We start from the raw sequence: 27,862 nt of genomic DNA on the forward strand, positions 1-27,862 counted from the left end.
TACTCTGCATTGAGTACCTAAAATATGCAGTTTCCATTTCACTGTTCTCTTTAAAAATCACCCTCCCACCCACACAACATAACCTTGTTGCTTTATAACATAGCTCTTAATTTCTTTTCTCCCAGATATTTGAAGGCAACTGAGAATTCTGTGTACTGTATACTCAGTGGCCACAGAGACCAAGTAATGCACCCCATAGCAGCCAACTGAAAAATTTTGGACCATCTCTAAGAGCTAAACTTAGAGAATTGAAAAGCAATTCTAAAGAGCTCTCTGGGCTAACTTTCCTCTGTTAACTATTTTTGGAGGGTATGTTAAGGTCATCAACACTAATCTAGCTTCAAGGTCATTTTGAAAACACTCTCACCTAGTGTAAACTGGATTGTTTTCTATCTAACATCCCTAACGTGATTGCAGGGGACAGCTCCAAGGTGTGATCACCAAAGCAGTTCGAGAATATCTTGCAGATACCCATTAATATCACTAAACAACATTTTGGGAAGTACTTGCCTGGGTTCCTCCCATCTCTCCCCATCCTTGAAGTCAACTCAAGAAACTGCTGAAGGGTTGCACTTTCATAATGAAAGACCTCTACTGATGAAGGGTCCATTTCACTCTATGGTAAGGAGGCTGTGGGGAGGTGGAGAAAGGAGACTTTCAACAATTTGTTGTATTATTTATATCTTTCTCCTCACTTATATAGGTTCAGGCAGTCTGGATGTGCCTTCAGGTATTTGCTCAAATTGATAGAATTACTTCTTCCTCATTCATTTTTTAGCTGGTGGATACATGTCAGTTATGCTGTCAGTGGCTATAGGTTCCTTGATGTTCTTTATGTCTGTGTCTCTGTCCTCTCTTCCTCTTGGGTGCCAGCAGCTGAGAGTGGTTCATCATTTCTTTGCTCCCCATTGTTGCCTATGTTTACAGCAGAGGATGCACTAGGTTACAAAGTGTTTTTCCTTGATGCCATTGAAGATTCACCGACTTAACTCAAGATCATGAATGAATTTCCCCTTTTCATTGACGGGTCAGCTTTGATCACAGAATCTGGGAAACAATGTTTTTATGTGGTTACTCACCATATAAAGTTGATGTTCTCTTACTGGAGTTATTTCTCAGAAACAATCAACTGAGAGGGCACACACAATATTGTGGCCGTCACCTTCGTTATCCGTGTTACTCTGCTATCTACGTCACTCTGCAGTTTATACAGAACCCAGAGCTTTTATGTTGTTCTTCAAATAATAATGTACTTCACCACACCTGATAGAAATTTACCAGCAATAGATTGACTTATTTAGGTTTTTTTTTTAGCAATTTAAGATACCTTTTACTTCAAGAGCTTGGGATCAAGCTTTATGATTATCTTAAGACTGTGGCAGTACACAAAGTTGGACAATACTTTGACAGGTGAAGACTGATGAAAGCAATCTACAACCACATTTCTTCAATGTGATAAGTTCCTAGGGCATTCGCAGATTATTATTTTTAAAATGTACTTGCTGCCTGTCACTCTGCTACCAAAAATAAGCCAGTCTGAGGAGGCTAGGTTTTAGAGGACATTCCTGGGAACTATTTCATCCAGGAGCATTCGTGACAAAGCATTCTTGAGTTCTTTATTACTTATCTCTGCTTTCCAACAAAACCAATTTCTGTCAAAAGAGCTGGGACTTTTTTTTTTAACCAAATATACTTCTTACTGCCAAAATGTACAATGGAAGAATTAATTTAAGCTGGTAGTTTATATCAACCATTTCAGAACATCCAACTATTTATTAATGGGAGTCAGTGCCACCAAACACACCATGCAGTATGCTGTTTTTGGAGGCCAGAGAGAGGACTGGAAAAGAATCATTAGGGGTTTGTGCTGGAAAATATGAAGTCAGAGAACTCAAAAGGATTTTGTTAATTGTCCTGTGACCTTGAACAAGTTACTTTGCCTGTCTGACCCTGGGTCTTCAACTATGAAATGCAGCCAAAAATTGGCACCCAGAGAGTAAGTAACGTTGTGTCAAAGACGTTAAAGTGCTACACTAGTGAAAATCACCACTGAATTGGATATATACAGCCGATGCTTTATGATTTTATACCGTACGAATTTGGAAACTCCTGCATGTGCTCGGTTTTCCGTCTAGTTCCTGGCAGGTAAGGTACTTTCTTTTCAGAAAAGAACTAAAGACACTGTTGCCCTGCCCGAAGATGAGTTTCAGGGAGATTTTTCAGAGTTGAGGTATAAAGAAACTGGCTTCGGGCAAGTTTCCAGACCCAAGACCCGAGACCGGAGACTGCCGCCACTTCTGGAGATGGGGAGGTGTTATTCGAGTTCTTTTAAACGACAAGGGAGAAAGTGACCACCGGCCACAGAACCTGGATTCACAAGGGTGATTTCCCAAGAGATTTACAATGATATTTACAAATCAACTGGGATACTCTCTGCTGGGGAGGGGAAGGCCGGGAGGATTCAAGGCGGATTCAGGGGCGGGACAGAGGGTGGGCAAAGGTTCAAGGACTTCTGTTTTTAGGGTTCTGGTGGAGCAGTGAGAGTGCCGTTGCGGGAAAAGGTTCACAGGGCTGGGCGCGATCGCCCTGCAGCCGCGGTAACGGCTCCCTAGGCCCGCGCGCCCTTCCCCACGCCCCTGCTCAGCCACTCGGGCGCCCCGCCCCCACGAACGGCGCAGGTTCGACCACCCATCCCCGCGCCGCCGCATCCCACGTGCCGGCGGGGTAACGGTTTCACGACCCTCGCTCCGACCCCTCCCCCCTCGCGCTCCCCAACGCCGCAGTGCCGAGCGGTTTCGAGGGGCAACCCGCCCCGGAACCGACGTGAGCGGCCTCGGGGCGGAGTCGACGGACGCGGTGAGGGATTCCCTCCACCCCCTGAATTCCGGCCCGCGTCCCCGCACCTCAGCCCGGCCCGCCCCGCCCCCTCACTCCCCTCCCCGGAACGCCCCCTCGCTCCTCGGCCCCGCGCCCGCTCCCGCACACCCCTCCTGCGAGGCCCGCTCTGCGGCCGCCGCCCCCGCGGCGGGGCTCTCGCGCAGCCGAGTTCGGTGCCGCCTCCCAGAGCCGAGCCGGCGGCTCCGCGGAGTAGCAGCCTCCAGCCGCCGCCGGGCCCTCCGCCCCTCCCCTTCCCGCTCCGGGCCCCCGGCGCCCAGGTTGTCTCTCCCGCCTTCCCCTCCCTCCGTCCTCTCTCTCTTCTCCCCCAGTCCGTTCTCCCTTCGTCTTCAGCCCAAGCGCGGCCCGCCAGGCGGGCTGGCAGGAGGGCGGCGGCGGCACCACCATGAGCCTTGAGGGCGGCCACAGCGGCGGTCGCTGCCAAGGGGCGCAGAGCCGGAACCCCGAGCCGCCCCCGCCGCCGCCGCCGCCGCCGCCAGCGGAGCCGGCCTCGGACCCCGCGCACCCGCGCTACCTGCCGCCGCTGCCCACGCTGCCGGTGCTCTCCGAGCGCGCGGCGGGGTCGGACGAGCCGCCAACCGAGGCGGTCCCGCGGCGCAGGGGCGCGGACGAGCTGCTGCTGCCCCTGCCGCCCGCCGGCCAGGAAGGGTCGGCTGCTGGCGACCCCAGGGAAGGGCCGAGGCGCCCTCCGGAGCCGGCAGTCCCTGAGGCGGCGGCGGGGAAGGGCGGCCCTGGAGAGCCTGAGGCCGGCGCGGGCGCGGAGGGCGAGCGGCGGGGTGCCGGCGACCAGCCTGAGACGCGCTCGGTGTGCAGCAGTCGCAGTAGCAGCAGCAGCGGCGGCGGCGGCGGCGGCGGCGACCAGCGCGCCGGGCACCAGCACCACCAGCCCATCTGCAAGATCTGCTTCCAGGGCGCCGAGCAGGTGAGGCCAGAGGCGCCCGCGCTGCGGGCAGCGGACTGCGGCGTTGAGCGCCTGCGCGCGGAGGGCGGCTTTCAGCACCGCGGACAGCGCCTCGCCTCCGGGTCCTGGCCCCCGAGCGGCGGTACCGCGTGCTCCCCGCTGCCTCTCTGCGAAGGCAGATACAAAAGCCCCGCTGGCAAACACGAGGTCTAATTTGATCTGCACTGTTCTTTTCCCACCTTGTTTTGCAGTTACACATTCCTCAGGTGATTTAATGATAATGCTAAAGTATCTCTGTCGTGAATTACTAAATGGATTTTCGTGCATACATAAAAACAAACCTATATTCCTTTTTCTACAAATGTATCCTGAGGTAAATAGTCTTGGAATACAAATTGGGGATGAGTCATGTCAAAACCGAGAAGGGCAGCACTTTCCTTATTGCAAGTTTTGTTGACTTAATCTCACTGATGTGAAGCAAGTGCATGTTACAATTTTTACAAGAGAAATAGGAAGTATTTTGACCTTGGGAAAGCACTTTATATTTTCTTAGAAACACAATTGTAAAACTATAAACTCCATTAGAAGTGCATGCAAACTATGTAAAAGTAATCATGGAGACAACAGGATAATGTATGTCTCTTATGAAATGTGTGGTCTGAGAAAACATTAGGTTTAATATTTTTAAAAGTAAGGAAATTGCGTAAGAATATGCAGGCTTTCAGGAATATAGTGCCCCAAGTCAATATTTATGATGCTACATTTAGAAAAAAATAGAAGCATAATGCTTTTGCAAACTACTTTCTGGGATGCCATGCATTTCTTCTTTAGCAATGATTAAGAATAACTGCAGAGGAAATGCATCTGACCATCCACTTAAAAGTTATTAAAGAGATTTAATAGTACAGCTTCTCCCCAAGGGCATTGGGAGCTATATCTTGCAGACATTTTGTATGTTGGTTGAACATTTATGTCGTAACTCTAAGCAATATCTTTGAAATAGTTTTAAGAGTTTAGTTTTATTCCCATCAGAGGTATAAAAATTTAATTTCATTTTCTATGATATAATTTTATGCTGTATCCTTCTGGGTAAATGGCCTTCAAAGAAAAAAGAAAAGCAAGTGTTAGATTAAAATAGAGAGAGACCCAAGCATAAATATTCATATTGAGCTGTTTTCTTTTCAGGGGGAGCTGTTAAACCCCTGCCGATGTGATGGGTCAGTTCGCTATACACATCAGCTGTGCCTGCTAAAGTGGATCAGTGAGAGGGGTTCCTGGACATGTGAGCTCTGCTGTTACAGATACCATGTCATAGCCATTAAAATGAAACAACCTTGCCAGGTAAACATGTGTGACTTGTTTCTCCCTGAAATCATTTTGCTAAACATGCATGTATTTGAGTTTAGTTATTACTAAAGATACGCTATTCAAAAACATTTTATGCAACTCACAATAAAACCAAGATTTAGAATTTGTAGAAATGTGTTTTGAGAAATTTGTTATATTTTTATCTGAGAAACTCAGAAGACATTTTATTTAAATGGCTTCCTTTGTTAATTTGTTGTTTATTGATGAAATTATTCCTGTCTTTATTTCTAAAAGGGCAAGTTAGTGAAATGTCTTTTGCTCCAATTAAACCAATTTATTAATTAGGAATGTTTTACAATTTATTTTAATATTATTTTGTTAACTTAAGCACTGAAGCCCTGGGTGGGATCTATATATGGAAAACATTTGCAAGTAAAGCAAAACTTTAATAGTCTGGAAACTTTGGTTGAACATATTAATTCTAATCTAAATGTTCTTTTCACTTAACCAGGCCTTCTTTCTCATAATGAGGTTTTTATCACAGTCAAATTTGGGCTACTTTTATTTTTTAATGTGTTCAACTACATAGTGGATGGAGAAGTATTCCCAACAGCTACTCTAAACAATAGCATGGAGATTGTGTATATTCTTAAACTTTTTGTGTAATATAATCACATAATAACACAATACCTATAACCTTACAAATTCTCTTGAGAAAATAGGCTTTTGTTTTGTTTTGTTTTTTCATGGTGGAACTGATTCAAGTTCTTTGAATAGACTGGTGGAATGTAAAATACAAAATATTAAGAATAACACCTTACTAAAGTAGAATAGTTTGTAACTGATGAGCTCTAGTAGTGACATGGGAACTGAAGTTAAGCAGTCATAAAAGAGTAGGTTGAAAACAGAGACACAGGAGGTACTTTAAGGAAAAGGAAGAGGAAATTGAAAAGTAAGGGGGAAGAAAGTCATATCCGGTGTTACCTGTTTCTATTAAAATTAACAAATTTATTTGCATTGAACAATATAAAATAGGTGAAATTGTTAGTGATTGCAGAGGGAATCTGGAAGCTGAATTACTACTGCATTAATAATTTAAATTTCATAGTTTTAGATTTGTGCAGCCTTCATATAGTTTGCAGTTAATTTGCATCTATGATAGTCACCATTTAAAGAATGATTAGCATGCATGAAATGAAAATGTGAATTTTCTCAAGCTGAGTACGTGAATCATGTTATATTGATGCACACAGGCACAAACCTGACACATTTTCCCAGAACCTCTAATTGATGGAAGTACTTGTGTATTAATTTATGGATCCATCATAATTGTCTTGAAAAACAGATGGAACCATGTCCAAATCCCAGGATATGAGTACTGTAATTGGATCTACAATAATGTTATGAATAGAAATATGTGGATATGAGAAATGGAGAGCTTAGGGCTCCAGGGAAAAGTCCCAGGAGAATACAATGGCCAAATGTTCAATAGCTGAAATAGATGCTAAGTATATCAAAAACTTTATAACTTATGGTTCCTATATATTCATTTGAGATAATTAATTCTGAAGTAAATAGAAATGCCCTTGATGTAATTTTAAAATAGGGAAGAGACAAGGGGCTGGGGCAAAAAACACTATGAATTCTAATCCTATAACAAAATGAATTGATTGCTACTGTGTTTTGCTTCATTAAAAAAATCAGTAACTATTTTAATAAGCAATTCTTTAAAGTATGTTTGATATGACCAAAATACAACCAAACTCAAAACTCAAAAACTAATTTAGTATTACTAATACATTTAGAATTAATTTTATTATGACATATGCAAGTACTATCATTATCTGAAACTTGATCTGTTACAGTGAACTACAAAATAATATTTAGAAATGAAGTTGATGTGAGTGTGATGATGGTAGCCCAGATTATGCCCAAGAAAATAACTTGCCAGGACTAAATTATATGCATATAACACTCAGTGAAATGAAAGGAAATGAATTATAAGGCTCCCAAAGTGTGGGTTCTTATACCTAGAACTAATTTACTCTTATATAAAGTTTGACTAATTGTCTGACAGTTCTGTTATGGATGACCCACAAACTGAACATTTACTCTGATTTTTGGATTTCTCCCCTGCTGGCATGATGCCAGTCAGATTTAATAGTTGTCATATTCATACTTTTATGGTATGGCACAGATCCATTTCCTCATGGCTCAGGATCAAATAGGAGGCATGTATTAGGATTCCCCTTCATTTTCCGTATTTCTCTGTCCTAAGTATAGAGCCCTCCATAGCTGTGAGTGGGTCGTTTCTTGGATATGAACAGAAGAGAGAATAAATAATAATATTGAGAGAACATTTACTGAACACTTACTCTGTGCCAGACACTGTTCTAAGTGCTTTACATATACTGATACTGGTATTTAATCTAAATAAAAAACTTAATGAGGTAGGAATATTATTAGCTCTTATTTTTCATAAAAACCAGGGCACAGAAAAGTCATGTAACTACTATCTACTAAAAGGCCAAGCCACGATTCAGACTTAGACAGTATGGCTCCGAGGTCCATGGTCTTAGCCACTGTGCGCCATATTGGAAAGTATTCTCTTCATCTTCATTATAGTTACCCTTCAATTCTGAGTCTGTCATGACTTTTCTTCATAATGCTGAGTCAAGCAGGTACTGGTTGCAACCTCAGTCTTTAACATGGTCTAGAAAACCTTTGACTATCTATTGCTACATAACAAACCACTTTGAATACTCAGTCATTTAAAAACAGCTATTGGTTATTATCTCTTAAGAGTCTGGGTTGATTGAGATCCACTGGGAGATTCTTCTCCATATGTGGTATCAGTTTGGAGCTGTAATCATCCAGGGATATGACTGGATTGGAGCATCCAAGATGGCTCACTCATTTGACCTGTTCTTGGTGCTGGCTGTTGGCTACAGGCTCAGCTGGGGATGTCAACTGGTACCTCAGTTCTCTTTGCATGCACTTGGACTTCTCACAATATGTTCGTTGGGTCCAAGAGCATGAAAGCAGAAGTTACAGATCTCTTCCAAGTCCCAATTTTGTAAGCGACAGTTTCACATTGCATTCTCTTGATTAAAGCAAGTCATGGGCTAATCCAAATTCAACAGACTCCACCAGTCAAGTCTGTCCTTCTTTTAAAGAGAATAGACATATTTAATCCACCATAGGAGATAGCTTCTTAAATGGCTCTACCTACCTTCTTTGGTCTTTGCATTTGGTCCTCATCAGGTCTAGATCCGTCAGGAGGCATCACCATAACTTCGCTCCCAGGGCTCAGAAACAAAGGTGAAGTCGACTCTGTTAAAAGTGCTTGATGCATATTCTCAAGCACGTTCAGAAGTGACTACTAACTACAATGTTCCTCCTTGTGCTCAGAGGTACATGGTGACAGAGAAGGGACAGAAGCAGCTAGCCAAGAAGCAGGTGTGTGTCAGGGAAATGTACTTTAATGCGTTAAAAACCCTAGTTTTTCTTGTTTTTCTCATTGAGAGTAGAATTCTTAAAGAATTTGGGTCTAAACCTCCCCATTTCATTGGATTTCGGTGTTGCTCAGCAGCATGACCCATAGAAATTGATGTATCCTCTACAACACATTTAAACCTTAATTGCTGTATCATTAGCAGTGGGAGTTAATTAAGCCACTTGAAGTAATTAACATGCATTTACCCTCTTACCTACTTGCAGAATCTTTTTTATTGATAACATATTCAAGATGATGCACTAATGATATTTTAAGAGCAAAAGCTAATTCTGTTTTGAATCTCATAGTATGGTATAAAATTAGTGGAATCTAAGAATGTATGAGATCAACTTTATATTGAGATGTTGGTGACATTATAAACTAAATAAGCTATATTCAAGTGTTATGAATTCTTTCAGTACTTTTGTAAGACATAAAGATACTGAAGAGATAAAATATTGTATGGGAAATGTAAAACTTGATATGAAAAACAGACTATACTGCCTAAGCATAGAAAAATACAATGTTAATGGAAGGTAATAGCTATGTTACCTTGACAAGTTATTTAACTTTGTGTCTCAGTTAACTCATCTTTAAAAGATAATGGCACCTATTTTACACATTAAAAATGTAATGTAATTAGAATAGTGCTCAGCATGCAGTAGGTGCCATTTTAATGTTGGCTCTGATTATTACTTGTTCAGTCATCTAATGGATGGGGACTGTCAGTTGCTCCCAGCAAGTGCTCACCAGTCCCTGTTGTTTCCTTCAGTCTCTTGTCACCAAAATAAATTTAATGATGCCTCTTTCCATTATATTCTTTATCCCTGGATTTTTACTACCCGCTTTTTCTGGAAGAAGCAATCTCAGTTTCTGACCAAATTTATTATCACACATAATCCATGAGTATTTTTAAAATCAGGTGTTAATGGGATATAATAACCCCAACCCGTTGGAGCATATTCCCACTCTGGCCGCCCCTCTCTGTGGGTCCTTACTGGAATCTGGGCAGAATCGGAGGGAGTTGTGGGATGCTTTGACGTGTGGCCAGGCTCAGGCAGTGTTCTTACACTCATGCGGCAGCCCTCATTTGTCCATACTTTGGAAAGTGTCCTGTTGGCTGGAGGGTGTGTGTAGGTAGCCAGGAGATTGGAAGAGCCCCAAAGATCCCTGGGGGCAGTCACAAAGGGGCACAGGCAGGTGGCGGAGCATAGTCACAGTGAACAGTGCTGTCCATCAGCTTTCCTTCTCCTTCATTACTCAGAGCACTGAGGAAAGGACTAGGAAGGGACTTGACTGGGACAGGATTGAGACTTGCATATGGGCCTACACCTTTGTGGATATTGGGACCCTGGCTATTTTTACTAGCCTGTCACATTTTTATTAGCCTTCCCCTAGTGCTTTTCCTTTCAACACTTAACATGTGTTGTCAGCATCAGTTCTTCTCACCGTGGTAAAAATGACTGGGAAGTGTCCTAGGAGAGAGAATGACTTTGAGAGTGTTTTTCATTTTTATCCATATTCTTAAAACCCTGGGGTTCATCATGGCAGTTTTGAATTAGAGAGGAAGTTAGCACCAGGTATGTTCATCTTGGCTGATCTAAGATACAGCTTCTGGACTTCTTTGTAAAGTGTTTATAGAACTTTAATTAACTTTTTAAGAGCCCTGTAAACACTGTTTTCCTACATAGGGCTCTGTCATGACAGGTATTTCCACCTTCAGAAGTGATTAAGTCATTCTCGCCATGTAGCTGATGTACTAGGAGAAGCTGACAAATTATCATTGAAAATTGACTGTGATTTTGAAATGTATTAAGAAAACAGCACATGAGCTTTATCAGCATTGCATGCTGTCATTTGAAATGCTTCAAGGCATTTGCATTTTATGGATTAAAAATGTCTACATACATACAACCTGGTTGACATGGAGAGACACCACCTTTCTTTTACTTTTTCTCTTAGCTGTTGCTCTCACTAACATTCTCTGTATATTTAATAGCAAATGACAAGCTGATGGGGAAGATTTTTATCACCCTGCCTGAACAACTGAGAAACAATGTTAAAATGTAATATTTAAATGCATATGTCGGCATATTTTATAGGTAGTTAAAAATGTTAGAATAAACAAAAAACACATAAAGCAATTTGCTTGCTTTGAAATAATTTTTGTTTCATTTGCTTACTAATTCTCAAAACACATGAATCTCCATTTTGCTCACTGAAACAGATGAATGATTCTCAACTGAATTAAGTGTGTAAGTTGTACTTTGTCTCCTATGTGTAGGCATAGTATTTGCCACATGTACAGTGATTTTACAGTTTGTCTCCAAGCCAGATGGTTCTGAGATGGTAGCAGAAAGAAATGGAGGCATCAAGGCATTGTATGCTGGTGTTTGATTTTGCCTTCTATAGAGAGAGGACTGGGGATGATTTTATCCCAGTGGGTGACACTCTCCAGAACTTTCTTCTCTGCACACATCTACTTTTCTGGATTTTCTAGCTCTTTTTAAGTGTATTTCTATTTGACACCTTTTCTCTTCTTTCTGTCTCGGTCCCTCCACGCAGCTGCCTATAGAAGAGGGAATCTGCTCCAGGATGGAGCTGGGAAGACTGGTTGGACAAAGAAAGCTAGAGTGGCAAGGAGATACAGCAGTGGCTGGGTGGAGGAACCCTCTACAGTTCCCAAGTGTCTTTACTTAAGAACATTTATCTTGTTATTTAAGCCAGAGGTCAGCAGGTCTACTCTGTAAAGGACAGAGAGTAAACATTTTAGTCTTTGAGGGCCATTATGGCTACTATCCTAGTGTTAAGGAAGCCAGAGACATTATATTTGTGAATGAACACAGCTGTGTTTCTAGTAAGACGGCACTTGTAGACCCTGAAATTGGATTTCTCATAACCTTAACAAGTCAGGAAATAATACTCCTTCTTTTGATCTTCTCTCCACCCCCAACTTTTTAAAATTTAAAAATTCATGGGCATCACAAAAAACAGGTGGTGAGTTGCATTTGGCCCACCTGAATTTGGCAGTAGTTTGCTAACTCCACAAATGGAGGGTCAATGTGGACTGAAGTGTTTTCTGACATCTTAGAAAATAAAAAGAGTGAAGTGTTTTCAATTTTGTATGTTTCTTTGTAATTTTGAGTGAAATCGTCATAACTTACACCAATTAGGAAATGGTGGCACTGTAGCTCCATAATGAAATGTCATTAACTTCTAAATGTTAAATATTTAAACTATTGTTTCTTCTAGACAGTTTCTTGGTTGTATCAGGCTCAAATTTTAAATCTCCCCAGGAGCAGCTTTAATTAAATCAGAGGCAGATGGCAGGGGCATCTCCTAATAAGCCCTCAGTATCCCTGAGGAACAGGTCACCGGTTTGGCTCAGTGAGTTTTGGAATGCATGTAAAGAATGATTGAAAGTCCATCTCTGAAACACGTCCTCCCAGGCTATCTGCATCCCAACAGGTGTGCTTAGACTATCTACTTTTGAATGTCTTAAAGTGATATTTTTTTAGTGTGCTTGGGTTTTCCATGCTTGCCATCTAGGAGGGCAAGCACAGCAGTGAGCAGGACAAGTTTTAGAATAAATTACATTAACAGCTCAATATAGCTTGAGATTCACTTTCTTGGTCACTTGTGGCCGTTCAGTGAATATTTGTGGTATGTATGAATGAATGAATGAATGCATAAGTGAGTATTTTAGGAAGATGGACAGAATCCTGGGGGTTATCTTCATATTTCCACAGGGAGAATATGTGTTAAGGAAATCAAGTTGCATTAATTGTTCATACATTAGCCATCTATTGGCTGTTAATTTCAAGTTGATCTTAAATTGATCTTCTAATGATTCTGTTCTGAATCTGCCTGGGTAAATATGTTCTGTTCTTCAGACCACAGGCAAAAACTGAAACAGTAATACAGGGATCTATTTTTAAAAACCTAGAATAAAAAATTTTTTTTTCCAGGCAGATATATCTGCTCTTTTCAAAAAATAAAATGTCATGAGAAAAGATCCAGTGAATGTTAAATTATCCATGTGTGACACACTTGCTTTCTTGGGGTTGTCACTGGTTGAAGGATTTCATTTAGCATTTTGTTCAGAGACTTTGAATGATTTGTTGGAAATTTTACAGAATGATCATGGGGTTAGCTGAGCTGCAAAGAATGTCTACTGGGTATAATTTTTTGGTGTGAATTCTGCCACCTGGCTGAAAACAAGGTGAATTTTTTTTTTTTTTTTGATGAGTGACTCGTACAGTTGAAACGTTAACTTCAAAAATGATTTTGCACTGGTGATTCAGTCCTCCAACACAGGGAGATGTAGCAAGAGAACAGACTGCTTCTTCCTTGCTCATTTCCTGCTTGGCCTTGTTGTGTGGCTTTGCTGTGATGTCACTGATGTTCGCCAGAGGGGTTGGAACAAAGGATACTCGGCTTCCTTCTATTTTTGGACCTTCTAAGAGTAGAATGGAATGTCTCTCAGGGCAAGGCGAGAGTGCTTCCCACCCTTAAGAGCAGCAGGGAGTGAGTGGGCTGATGAGATAATCGCCCACAATTACAAGTAAATGGATGGTAGAGGTGGAGGACTCTGGCCAAGAAAAACTGCACTGTGACTTGGGCTTTCTGTATTCTTGGATATTTAACAATGTCTTCCCAGTGAGTGTAGCTCATAATGCAACAGCTCTTGTACATGATTTAGCCAAATGAAGTTCCCTGTAAGTAGAGGTGGCCAGGCAGTCACGTAGGAAGACAAGACAAAAACCTGGAAGCCTTTCTATACAGGCAAAGTCTTAGAGAACTTAATGGAGAAGACATTTCTCATTCCATCCTTCCTTTAGGTGTGGTATGCTCTGAAAACTACAATCTTAAAAATCTGTGCTCTCTCCAGTTTTTATCTCCTGGGGATAGTTCATTTGATTGATGCCACCTGGGGGATGAATCCTTATCATCATAATAAAGTTCCACTGCTTTTTCGTTTTCATTTCACATCCAGTGTGCCCTTTAGTTTCCTTTCTCTATTTTGGTATGCTAATTATGTGCAAGTGGCCAAAGCATAATTTGGGCCCTTTAAAGGGCCCCTCCCCATATGCATCTAGCTCAGATTTCAGGAACCCTCTGGGCACTCCTCTGTTATATATGGACTTGCAGTTGTGCCACGACTGTGAGTTGCAAAATAGTTCAAATACACAAGGAACTATTTCAGAAATTTACAAAGGCTCGCCTTGCTTTGTCCAGCCTGTTAAAAAAATATTTAAGGAGGCTCACATCGCTCACAGGTATCAGGGGATTTGACTTATAGTCTAGAAGCTGCAGGAGATCCTTTTGCTTTTTTTCCTCTGCCCTCATCCCCTTCCCAGTATTCACTTCTTTTCTATGTTACATTTGCTGTTACATACATATGTGTGTAAGTGTCTTCTCTGTCAATATAAAGAGAAAGTGAAAAATGTGAAAAAATTACAGTAGAGGAGAAAAGAGCACAGGAGTTGCTAGGCATATATCGAGTATACAGCAAATAATTGTTTTATGTTTCTTCCCTTTCTTTTCTCGACAACATCTCCCTCTTATTTTTAGTGGAGCAAGTAGATGGGAGGTGTCCAAGGGAACCCTCAGTCCTTTGGAGAGAAAGACACAGTGAACAGGGGTGGCCCTCCTCTCCCCCACTGTATTCCTTAGGGCCAAGCATGCCCACAGCTCAATCCTAGAAGTTGAAAGGAAACCATGAATGCAAAACCACCTTTTTATCTCCTCCCAAACTGTCTTCCTTTACCTTTCAGGGTGAACTCTCAGTCATAGTTTCCACTGAAGGCATTTTCAGGCCTAGACAAGACTTTTCATTAATTTAGGAAGTAGTAGATAGAAGTGCAAATATGCTAAGCCAACCAAATTTCAATTAATTGTGCCAAAATGTGTTGGGTAGCTTCGGATGACACAAGGCTCTTAGACTATGGAGGGAAAGACTCTAAGGTATTGAAATCTTTTTGAGTAATTTGGTGAAACATATAATGATGGGTGATGAATCTCTGTACCTCCTGTCTGCTTCTGTACTCTGACCTGTGCTTTGCTGAGACTGAAGGTAATATCTATTAGAGAAAAGGAAATTTGAGTAAGAAATATTCTACTTTCATTTTGCACATGATTAAGCTTTACTGCAGCAAACTGTAGGGCAAAAAACCAGTCTTTGACTTGCCTGGGGGGAAAATTTCAATGCCAAGTGATGATGAATGCATGAAGATTATTAATGTAACAGGGCACAGAGATGGATTAATGTGTTTATTTTTCGTCTAGAAGATTATCTTATGCATGTCTTGGGGTAGTGTCAAAATATTTCATCTTTGTTATTTTCTACTATGAATTATATAGTCAGTACTTCTCTAGTGATTTTGTTTTTTCTTGCTCATTCTACAAATGAACCACTGTTATGTAGCAGGCACCATGCTAGGCCCTAGAGCTACCGAGTTCATTCAGACAGGCAGGAGCCCTACTTCCTAGTTCAAATGTTTTGTGGTGATGGTGAGGAACAGATAATAAACAAAGAAGCAAATAGCTTTTAAAACTAGGTAATTATCAATAGTATTAAAAATCCAAATGGAAATAAACTGGGTGATTAAAAAAGGGTATTCTGGAATAAACCATATAGTACTGGATTAGTTTCCATGTAAATCTAAACTACTCCAAAATTTAGTTTATTAGAAAAAAAAAAGTATGGTAGGTCCAAGGGTACCTAGATAGAGGAGGTAGAGAAAGTCTGAGGAGGTGACATCTGAGCTTTGACCTAAAGGTCAGTGATGATTCCACCTTTGAAAAACACTTTGGAAAGCATTCTAGGATGGCAAGCAGCTAAACCAAAGGCTCTTGGTGTGTCCGAAGGGAAAAAACCAGGACTGTGATGGAGGAGGAACGAGCAGGTTGCTTTAGGGGAAGTTGGGGTGTACCTGATCTTGTAGGCCGCTGCGAGGAGTTTGTGTTTCATTTATTCTAAGAGCAGTGGGAAGTTACTGGAGTCTCGGGCAGAGGAATAATGTAATACTAATAACAGATGTCGTTGGTTGCTCTGTGGAGACTGTATTGGAAAGAGGCTGGGCTGAGAGCAGGAACTCATGCTAGGATGATGGCCACAGAGATGAGGAAAAGTGGATCCATTTGAAGAATGTTTTGACAGTAGAAGCAACAGGTTTTAAAATTGTGTTTTTGTTTTTTATAGTTCATTTGATGACAAAACACCTCCCAAATTGACTTAAAACTACTGATAGTCTTTTTTTATCCCAGTTAGTGTCAAAATTCATATATTTTGCCATAGAAATATTGTGATATTGACCTAGAGCCTAGGGGATGTTTCATAATATATTGAAAATGTACATCATATTTTAAAACTCTGGACAATTTTGAATTCTGAAACATAAGGCCCAAAGTGTTTTGGGTAAGAGATTTTGGCCTAATGTATGTTCTGTTCTGGAGAATATTTCGTGTACTACTGAGAACAATGTGTATCTGCTAGTGTTGAATGATGTGTTCTATAAATGTCTGGTGTATGTGGTTGGTTTATAATGTTCAAGTCTTCAATTTCCTGTTGATTATCAGTTTATGAAAGTGGGGTGTTGAAGTCTTCAACTATTGATGAATTTTCTGCTTCTCTCTTTGATTCTGTCAGTTTTTGCTTTTTGTATTTTGGGGTCTTTATTAGGTGCAAATACATTTAGTATTATTTCCTGATGGGTCACCCATTTTATCATGATAAAATGTCCTTTGTCTCTATTAATAGTTTCTACCTTAAAGCCTGATAGTGTGGCATTAGCCACTGGTATAGCCACTGCAACGACTCCAGCTCTCTTTTGGTTACTGTTCATATGTATCTCTTTTTCCATCTTTTAAATTTCAACCTATTTGGTCTTTGAATCTAGTGTGTCTCTTGCACACAGCACATAGTTTGACCTGTGCATGGTATTCCTGGATTAGAGCCTTATGAAAATCAGGAACTATTGGAAACTTCAACAGCAAAGAGCTTGCTTTCTTTGTGAAGTTATCAATTTAGAAGACTGTGATTCTGCAATCATGGTGATGAGGTGTTGTATTAGATTAAGTGTTTCAAGTCCCTAATTGAATAGTCTGTTAAACTACTTATTTATATAATTCTATTGTCCCATAACTTCTGAAGGAACTATATGATGTTTCTCTGTCCTCTCCCCCATATCACCTGAGACTTGGTGTGAGTAGCTGAGGAATTGTGGGACCCAATGCTTTTCTAGTAAATAAGAGACTCTTATTGCCTTTTATAGTCACCTGTGTCTTCCAAGTCTCCTGAGCCTTCTGAGGATGAGTATGTTGATACAATTAGCCTTTGTAACTTAAGCCCATCATTCTAAAAATTTGTTATACATCTTTTAGAGGGGTTGAGATTATATAAGGGTCCTGTGATATAATGGAAAAAGCATGGATTTAGCAGACCAGGGTCCAAATTTTACCTCAGTCACTTACTAAACTGTGTGAACAACAGTGATGCCATAAGGTATTAATTCCTTAGTACTGTTGGGAAGGATTAATCAATTAACATTTTCAAAGTTCTTGGCATGTGATGGTGTGTTATCAATTCCTCATTCCTAACCTTGTTATAACAAGAGTTGTAACACATACAATTTTGTGAGATTTTGGAGTCATTTATTCATTTATTTGTTCATCTATTAATAATCCAACAAATATTTATTAGTTTCTCACTAGTAGCCAGGCCCTGTTCTAAGGACTGGGGATGAACCAAAGAGTGAGCAAAAAATAAAAACCCTGCCCTGGATGGAGTGGGGCACACAGCTCAGAGGGAGACCGACAGCATACAAGCAAAAATTCCAAGTGAAATAATTAGTAAGTTAATTAGTGGTAAGTGATGAGGAATAAGCACTGAACGGGGACGGGAAATTTGAAATGTTGAGAAACGGTGGTTAAAATTTTATGTAGCATAGTTAGGGGAGGCTGCCAATCTATGTTCAACTTTGACACTATTTTTTAAAAATGTGTATGGCTTTGTAGAAATAGGGTATGCTAGTGAATGTTTGCCATGATAATTTTTCTACTTGAGTCATTTCATTCTGGGTTTTAGTTTTCCATGAGTGAACTAGAAAAGGTCACTATCAATAGCCTATCACTTTATACCTTGATCAATATATTAAAAGCCTTGATGGTGGCCTAATTTCTTCGATCCACTGTATATCCAGGATACTGTGGTAAAGATTCAAGACATTGGTTTTAGGAGCAAGGAAGAAGAGTACAGTCAGATAGATATTAGCAGAAAAAGAATAGTGAAAAATGTGTTCTGAATCAAAGACTCACAGATGCTCAATTTGCTCTTCCTGTTCAATCTGCAAATCATCAGGGAGTTAAGATCTTAAATAAAAGCCATCATATATGAGAAATTAAGCCCATTTTGGATTATGATTATTTTTAATATTGCTTTTTATAAATACACTATCATAATAATAAAATAAGTAAAGATCTTTTGTTGATCCTGTTTTCTCCTTGGACAAGTAGATTTTTGTTCTGTTGCAAAACATACAATTTTTGAGATGGATAGTTTTGAAGAGAAGTTCCATCTTCTCATTGAATGTCATCTAGGAAATTTGGCTATTTGGAGAATAAATGTTTGAGGCTGTAATTTTCAAGGTAATTGGGAGATATTGAAGGGGCCTGTAGTGTCTTAGCCAACAAAGAAGTCCATGCAGTGACTTAAAGAGGGGAAACTATTTTTTATGTTGCTTCTGAAACTACAGAAATAGACGTTCAGGCTTCCAAAATCCACTTGAAATAAATGACTTCCATTAATCAGTGCAGCAGGATGCTGGGCAGCCCATTGTTTTGAATCTCTGCCATTGACAGATAATATGAATGTAAGGGAGTTGAAAAGGTGAAGATTCCTTCCTCCACTTCAGAAAACTTTTAGGAATATGTAAACATTTTGTTTGAGCTAGTGGTACCTAGTCAACCAAAATAGAAAAATCAGTTTCTCAAATTTGATGGGAAAGGTCATCCATAACTTAAAACCCTGAGCTTTAAAAGGCCAGAAGCCAAAGTGGGTTATTAAAAATCTTTGATTCAGGAGAAAAGTCATGGTCATTTTGTGAGGAATAAGATGTTATCTTTGTGAACACACGCAGGAAGGGGGAGGATCATTCTTTGGATAAGTATTCACCATGGAGCCCTTGTCTGGGTTTCTGTTGGTGTGACTGCCATTGAGTGGGCTACTTTGGACCATCTGTTAAAAGTTTAAAGCCTTTCCAGATAAGTCAGTTGTGGCAGGTTTTGAGGGTTTTTATGAGCAGGTATATGAGGATTGGTATTCTTTTCCAATTAGACCTCTGAAGAGCTTCACTATGCAACCCCGCCCTCTAGTGTTTTCTGTTAACTACAGTTGTGTTCTTGAAATACATCCCACGGTGCACAGAATCCCGGTAGGTTAGAGATATTTCTATATTTTTTCATCTTGTTTGAAAATAAATTTGGCCCACGTTCCATTTACTTACAAGGCTTTGACATCTGTTATTGTTCACTTCATTGTTTCAAAAAAAGGTGCCTGTTTTTCTACTTGATAAGATTTTAATTAAATCAAACATTTTCTGTTTTCTTTATTCCACTTTGCAATTTGGGGGAGTTAAATTTTACTCTGTTCAGAGATTTTTGAAACAGTTCAAGAATATAAAGCATGTGCACTCAAGAAGATTGTTAAGTCCATTTAAAGTTATTTTAGGGAGTGCATTCAAATTTTGATTGCCAATTGAATATCTGGATACAACAAGCTTCATAGAAGACATTTATAACATGTAGTGGTTCCTGCTAAGATACTTGTAATATATTGACTATCAAGTATTTCAGATATTTTTGTCAAACAAAACAAAAAGAATATCCCTTACTTGGATTTGTGTTTCTAAATGTAACTGTTGACTAAATATTGGGGCAGTTTTCTTATTTGAAGGAGAAACAGCGATTGCATTTTGGCCTGTTTGGTTTGGCTTTAGTCTTTTCAAAGAGAGCTTTTTGTTTTGGTTAGGGCAACATTTTTAAAGAGAATTAGCTGAGAAGCAATTTTCATGATGTATAACCTATGAACAATATTTGAAAATGAGGTTTTTAATTACTACCGACTGTTTTACCAATAGCAAGCCATTTTGCTTGAGGGAGAAAATTTTTCCAAGTAGCTTAAGTTCTTAGTTAACAGCCAAAGGAAACTTCATTAAGCAGTAACTAACTGTGGAGGCCTGGGCCATCTCCTGAGGTTCCTCATTGGTGGGAGGGGTGTGGGGAACAAAGTCTCTCCAGCTGGTTTGCATCCCAGGGAAGTTTCTCTACCCTGGAAATTACTGCAAAGAGCAAAGAAATACAGGAAGGAAAAAGGTGACATAAATAGAATTTTCTTTTTCTAAATGGGAAATACAATTTTAGTTTAGAGGTACAAAGCATTTCAAGAACACTAACAGTGGGTATTAGACAATCAGACCATTTGTCTGGAAGCACAGGCATACCCTTTCCAGATCAATGACGCCACACTTACCTTTGGTTTGGCGCACAGAGCACATGACCTATTAGTAACTGAAAATGAATGGTGTGTAAGTAGCTCAAGGAACTTGGTTTGTAACACTGCCCCTGCTTTCTTGGCTGAGTAGCTCATTTATCAAGAACCACAGGAAAGCATGGCAAATGGTACAGGAACATTGTGCTCCATCAGGGCAAAGGATTTCTACTCTCCAGTTTCTCGAAGTCATAGGCAGTGCTGGGGCCCGTAGGAATATGAAACTTCTGTTAGATGACGATAGGGTCAAAACGCTCATTAAATGTATTTTGAGTAGGGATAAAGTGTGGGGTGATTTAAGTGAATAAATAAATGCAGTATCTTTTTCATAAAGATGTACATGTAGTAAGTACTAAGTAGTCTTATCAAAATTTGAAATGTATTTCTGGGCCAAAATGGATTTCAGAACCTCTTTAAAAAGCTAAACATCATAATAATTGCATAAATTAGTGTGTTTAATTTGTAGTTGAAAATCTTGGTAGTTAGTGTATGTCTTAGTTTGGATAGTTAGAAAAACATTCTTCATCAGATTTTAATACAGTAAGAAAACATGATTTATGTTAACTACTAAATGCCTGTTTCTCTCAGCAGAAAACCAGAGGATACTAATGATATGAGCACAGTAAATTAAAATTGTATTCCATAGTCAATAACATGTTTTGTGCAGTTAAACCTTCAGCAAAATGATGAGCACATTAATTTTTGTGGCAATATTGCAGCAAATGGTTGGTACCAAACTGGGACAGTTTTCAATGAAATGGCATCATACTCTCACTTCATTGAGAATGAGAGAAAAGCTTGCATTAATAATGTATCTGCATTGCATGTTCTATATCAAAATGCATTCATTTAACCATTTCCTGGCAGCTCCACAATGATTTAAGATTACTATTCCCCTACAGAGCTAAGAGAATATTGCCATCATTGAAGGCAGTTTTAGTTCATAATCTGATGGCAAGACCTTTACTTCAAATAAGGTGCTAACAATATGTGGGTGACAGTTGTATGATCTGAAAGATAATCAGAGCTCCTTATCATTTGTGAGTTAGAATTTGGCCAGTATTTTAGAAGAGAGCTCATTTCTTATATGGTATCAGAGTCTGGTGATGGAGTTTCTTCTAGCTGTTTGACCAAAACTGAACAGTGCTAGCAAAGTGACTACACAGTGATTATACCATAATTATCTTTTGACTTTAAATATATAGTAAATCCATTCAGAACTCAGTACAAAGAATTTATTGCTTTATTTACTTACAGATATTTATGGATTAAAGCTTACTTGATTGCATAGCAAACAGTGTAAAGTGGTGTAGATTAGTCAAGTGTTTAAGCGAATCCCAACATGTCATTTGCAGGACTGAAAATACTTGTGAAGTATGGTCAAGAGCGATCTGGAGTAGGAGGCCAGGAGTACTCTTGGACATCTCCCCATGTGCATGCTTCCCCAGGCTGCTTGTTGCTGAGCCTTTGATGAGCTCAGAGGACAAGCATATTTGTTGTGAAGTTTATGTCACACTATATGGACTACTTCTAGAGATCCTTAAAGATGTAATGATTGCCTCCATTTATTGAGTTCTTATGCACCCAGCACCTTAAAAGTGCTAAAGAGGTATTGCCCCACTTAATTCTCAAAATGCTCTAAGAGGGAACAGTCTAGAAAAATATGTCTTACTTTGAGGTGCTTCAGTTTAAGTTGTGGAATGATTGAACTCTCTGAATTTCAGAAAAGTTTTAATCAATTGGGGAAAATGGAAAGAACACTTCTCAACCAGGTAGGGAGACTGCATGCTAGTTCCTGAGCCCCCACACATCCCTGGTGGAATTTAGGGTAAATCTAATAATTTTCTAAACTGTTTTAAATTATACAAGTAATTCAGAAAGATATAATGTGTTTAAAATTGATGTTAAAATTTAAATAATTCAAGTAATATAGAAGCCAGTAGAGTAAAAATGCATAATCCTCCTTTGACTTACCTCCCAGGCTCCACCCCAAGCCATTACCCCAATCCAGGTAATCACTGTTAAAAGACTGGTCTGTAGATTCTAGAACTTTTTGAAGAATGACTTACATGTATATACAAATATCTGTGTATTTGCAGTATTTTTTCCCCCACTACCTGCCTTATTCTGCAGTTTCTTTCACTTGACAGTATATCAGTACATTTGACTCTTAGTTTTTTAGCCAGTGCATTATATTCTTCAGAATGAATCTAACAATTTATTTAATAGTTTTCCTGATTGAGGTGGACATCTAGGTAGTTTGTAATTTTTCACTGTTAAAAAGTGCTGCAGTGAACTCTATGTACATGTTGGATGTATTACTGGAGGGTTGAGTCACATGTGGACATGGGTTATTGTGTATGTGCCTTTAAATTTTTGAGAGGTGATTCCAAATTGCCCACCATCAGTGCTGTACTTACTGTACAACTCTCCATCAGCAGTGTATGATAGTGGCCATTTCCCTTATCTTCATCAATACTGGAAATCATTAAATATTAAATACTAATAAAATAAATTACTAATGTTGCATAAAAGTGATAACCTTGCTATTTTAATTTGCATTTCCCTGATTACTAATGAGGTTGAACATGGCTTTCTATGTTTACTGACCATTGGTCTCTCTCTGTGCTGTGAACTATATGTTGATATCCTTTGCCTATTTTTGACTGAGATCAAAATGATTAATTAAAAAAATTTACATTCACATCATTTCAGTCTTTTTCAGGTTTTTTCTGCCCACCTTGATCTGTCAGTCTCTGTTATATAACTTATAATCTAATTAGGAAATAGACATTAACAAATTATCATTCAATTAAATTTTAAATGTATGAGGATTTATCCTTGTGTTACTGATTTCTAGCTTAATTGCTTTGTGATTAGAAAATATAGTTTGTATGAATTCATTCTTTCATTGTTTGCTGAGACTTGAACTTTGGCCATGTTTGGATATATGGTTAATTTCTATAAATGTGTCGTGTTTGCTGGACAAGAATGTGTTTTCTCCAGTTGCTGGATGAAGTCTTCCACGTTAATTGGATTGTCCAGTATGGCTTGCTCCAACCCTTACAGAAACCTTTCAGTTCCTAAGGTGAAGTTAACAGATTTGCTAGATGTGTAGCTATTGAAAGCCCCTTATATCACTTTCCCAACCATGTAAGACAAAATTAGTTTAGATGTTCATGGTGAATATCCTAAATATTTGAAGCTCAGAAGAGATAGGGATTTCTTTTCTTTCAAGGAAGTGTCAGGTCAGGTGCTCCTGGGCTGTGAAGATGCACCAAGAATTAGAGTCCGGACTCCTCTTTCCTTATTGTCCTGATATATGGGACCCCCATTCCCAAGGTCATCATTTTGCCCAAAATGGCTTCCTCAGCTCCAGACATTACATCCACGTATCAGCCAGGAGGAGAGAAAAAGAAGGCAAAGCACACACCTCTAGAGATGTCTAGAAATGTTTAGAGGCCATTTCCCAGAAGTTGTACACAGGACTTCAGACTACATCCCATGGCCCATATACAGCTCAGTCATATGATCACATCTAGCCTGCAAGGCAAGCTGGGAAACATGTGGTGTTTATTTTGATTAGCCTGTACCAGCTGAATTTTCTTTAACAAGAAAGTGTGAATAAGTATTAAGCAACAATTAGCAGTCTCTGCTATAATCAATTCTATTAATATGTACATCCATCAATAAACTCAACTTTTTGAATGTAAGTGTCTTGAAGTATAAAGAATACTGCATTTTACATTACATTACGTGCAGGCTTTACTAAAATACTTAGAATTCCATCTTTTCTACATCCTAAAACACAACTCTAATGATGCCATACCTTTCTTAAGAGTCTCTTCAGCAATTCCTGGTAGCCTGCAAAGTGACATTCACGCTCCCTAGCATGGTAAAGTCTTGATTGAGCTGGCTACATCGGAATCTGTTTTAGTTCCTGTGCTGAAGACACTCCTCATCTAGAAGTGCCTTTTCCCTATTTTCTATGTGTAGAAAATCTCCCTTGCTTTCCAAGTGTACTATAAAAGTCACTTGTCCACCAACATATGTCTGAATACTCCAACATGTGTGTAAAATCTTCCTCTTGGAACTGTGATGGCACTTCATATTTTGTGTGCTTCTGTAATTGTGTCCACATTTTGTCTCCCCACTAGACTGTGAGGGACCTGAGGGCAGGATCATACCTGAGTTATTACTCCATCCTCTATGGTGCCTGGCCATGTGTATAACACATCAGTAAAGGAAATTAATTGAATGATTGATTGCTTATAAAATGTGTGCATTTAGTGTCATAATATTTATTGTATACAATCTAAATGATCATATTATGTTAATATAATTTTCACTTCATGTAGTCCAAAAGACATGGTTGGTACGTGATCATAGAATAAGCTGAGAGATTCATTTAATTCAAAGATAGCATAAACTAGCTGTGGGTGGTGAGAGAAAACATGATACCATTTACCGGCATCTCTTAATATTTTAACAGACTTATTCTTAGCCAAATAGAGGAAGCACAATTTAGCAATGGTGCCAGTTCCTGCAATTGGATCCTTCAGGGCACTTTATTTCATAAACTTTGGGAAAGAGTGATGAAACATCCTGGCTCCATTTGTGTCTCTGATTGAGGGTAAGAAATGGATTCTGATTTTGCTGTGAAAGCTGTTTCTGGGTAATGTTATATTGTGGTCATACATCTCTCTTGTCTTAATCAGGATTTTGCCAAAATTTGCCTTAATTTCTTAAAGATGAACTTATAAACAGGGCTTGATATGGTTTGTGACATGGATCTTGATAACACTATTACTGCTCTTGTGCTGTACTTACAACTCAGAACATGTGTTTTAACTACACTTTTGTGTGTTGGTCCAGAAACTTAGAACAAATCTCATGCTTGGATAGAAGCTGAAAAAGTTCTTTGTTAGACGAGTAGGCAGGTAGAAACTGTCTTGGTTACATCCCACCCATAAGTATGGCAATCACTGTGTACTTATTTTGATAAATGCACAAAAATGCACTTGGTAAAAGTAATTTATTTATAATAAAACTGTGAGTGAAAAACAAATATAAATAAAAATATAAAACTTGGCTAAGAACCTCTTCCTGCCTAATGAGTGAGACACTGGAAATAACAGCCAGTGCCCCTGTTACTTGAAATTATTCTGGAAGTGCTAACTAATGCAATGAGGAAAGAGAACACAAAAATGGGCCGAAGTGCCATCTCCAGCCCCCTGACAGGTAATGTGTGAAATCTGTGTGGAAAGAGCAACACTTTTTTATTCACAGAGTTGCTGTGGGTTTCTCAGGCTTGACCGTGGATACCAGTTAGTCTGTATATGTTCTGTGCTGTATAGCACCACATGTTATGTGTCTTATGTGACTGATTTCTAGGTTTAGGGAGATGGGAAACACATTTCTTCCCATTTCCACTCTCACCAGCTTTGTGACTGGCTTTCAGGGCCTGGAAAATCGGAATTCCCCACTGTGTACTGGTTCTGAACAATGCAGCTTTTTTTTTGTAGACTGCAGCACAATTGGTTCTCATGGCTTCCTGCTGCTTTGAAGAAGACACACGACCCTTCTGAAGTCTAAGAATTACACGATTTCTTTGTACTGATGTACTCTTTCACTGAAGAATGACTCATAGCAATGAAGTGCACAAATCTGAAGTGTATAGCTTGATGAATTTATGCACACACACAGATATATACACCTGTGTAACTGCCATCCAGATCAGTCCCCAAAAGGTGTCCATATGCTCCCTCCTCTGATAGTCTCTCCTGATTGTAATTTCTATTAAAATAGGTTGGTTTTACCTGTTTATGCAGTTCCTATAAATGAAATCTTAGGGTATATACTGGTGTTTGTCTTGGGCTTATTTAGCTTAAGATTATGCTTGTGAGATTCATGTATGTGGTTATGTGTAGCAGTAGTTCACTCTTATTCATTCCTGTATAGGATTCCTCCATGTGACTATAACACAGATGCAGGTCGATTGGCCAGCTATGCTTTTCTGTATCTCCTGGGACCAGTGGGCTATACAGGACATATTTTTTTAGGGAAGTGGCTGAAGCACAAGAGGACATGACAAAGTATGCATGCAACACATGCTAACATTTCATTGGCCAAAGCAAGTTACATGGCTGGATCCAAAGTCCAGGAGCAGGGAAGTATGTTTCTTTAATGAAGGTTACCATTAAAGGTTGCAGTAAGGGCATTAATACAGGGCAAGGTGAAGAATTTGGGCTATATTCAGTCAGTGACACTTGATCACAGGGCATGTATACATATAGCTTTAGTAGATACTACCAAAGAGTTTACAAGTACTTGTGCCAATTTGTACTCCCACCAGTAGTATAAGAGAACTTCAGTTGTTCACAGTCTCATCAGTACTTAATACCTGGTATTGGTACCTTATCATTTTTAATTCTACTCACAACCAGGAAGTAGCTGCAATGTAAAAGTTCTCATTCTTCATCTCAACCTTTCATTACCCTTACTCTTCATTTTCTTTAGGCCCTATGTCCTTAAAACAGGATGTGCTAATGACTTACCCCACTTAATTTCAAAAGAAGTCTTTGAAATTGAGGCCGGGGCTTAGGGAAGGAGCCATGATAGACAGAGTAGGAGTTTTGCTGGGCAGGGTAAGGACATTGGTGAGGAGGAGATGGCGGTGAGGTGCAAAAAAAGGTCTGATAGCTGGGGAAGAATCAGTAGGTGGGGTGGGGAACAGGTCAGGGTAGGATGGAGTGCTTGTTCCCTCTTCACCTCTTTCCATCACCAAACCTACCACTGTGCAGGTGCTTTTGGACAAGGGTCAGTATTGATCATACTTGGAAGTTGGTGCCAGGCTAGGAAATGACTGCCAAGTGTTAGTGGTGTCTGTGTAGGCCAGTGAGGAAAGAAGGAAAGAGGAGAGGAAAATCCCATGTAGCCATTGAATTTGGTCAATTTCTAGATAACTGTTCTTTTATAAGGGGTATAGAAATCATTCTACACTTGGAATTATGAGATAATGTTACATTTAAGATATTGTATGTATTTTTGCCTATTATATATATCTGATATATTAAATTAAATTGAACTAAGTTAAAACTTAATCCTATAGAAATTTAATCCTACAATTTGGTTTTCTCTTAAAAAAAACTAATGCATGCCTTCTGTTTCCTAACAAGGCACTTCATACTCTGATCATTTATTAGATAAGCTATTGAATGTACCCTCCTTCAAATTTTTCCTTAAAATTTCCTAAAGTGTGCAATATAAAAAAAAGGAGAGGAGATTAAGAAAAATGCACTTCATAGAAATTTCCTCATGGTGTGTGGGTGCCACCAAGGGTGCACAGCCATAGCCGTGGTCTTGCCCATGGCCTAGGTACTTCCTGGAATATGCAGTTGTATAAACCATGAACCAGATAGTCCTCCCTGGGTTCTGTAGTTCCTTCAATCCATCCGGGTGTGCTTGCTGAATGCGTGTCATACTCAAGACCCAGATGGTGGACCCAAATAACTGCAAACCAATGTGCAAAGTGTTGGAAATTGCCATGTGTGCCATAAAATACGTAGTTAGCATAACTAACAGTAGGCTCTACTGTCCAGGACAGGCTCCTGTGAGGTAGCTAGGGACAGATTCATGATTATTCAACAAACCTGAGAGATCTCAATTTTAGATCTCCTTTGGACACTTGAAAGATCATTTACACCAACCCTCC

At 39.6% G+C, this 27,862-nt stretch overlaps 1 protein-coding gene across 1 annotated transcript in view; it reads left to right on the forward strand.

Annotated features, from left to right (window-relative positions):
* Positions 1 to 3,149: 3,149 nt before the first annotated feature.
* Positions 3,150 to 27,862, forward strand: part of MARCHF11 (membrane associated ring-CH-type finger 11) — a 102,205-nt gene continuing 77,492 nt past the window's right edge. Inside the window, exons 1-2 of the mRNA XM_037027028.2 lie at positions 3,150 to 3,817; positions 4,982 to 5,137. Coding sequence (XP_036882923.2) covers positions 3,281 to 3,817; positions 4,982 to 5,137 — 693 coding nt within the window. The 5' untranslated portion in view covers positions 3,150 to 3,280. The remainder of the gene's footprint in view (positions 3,818 to 4,981; positions 5,138 to 27,862) is intronic.

The sequence above is a fragment of the Manis javanica genome, chromosome 1 (assembly GCF_040802235.1).
Source record: "Manis javanica isolate MJ-LG chromosome 1, MJ_LKY, whole genome shotgun sequence".
In the NCBI taxonomy this organism is placed as follows: Eukaryota; Metazoa; Chordata; class Mammalia; order Pholidota; family Manidae; genus Manis; species Manis javanica.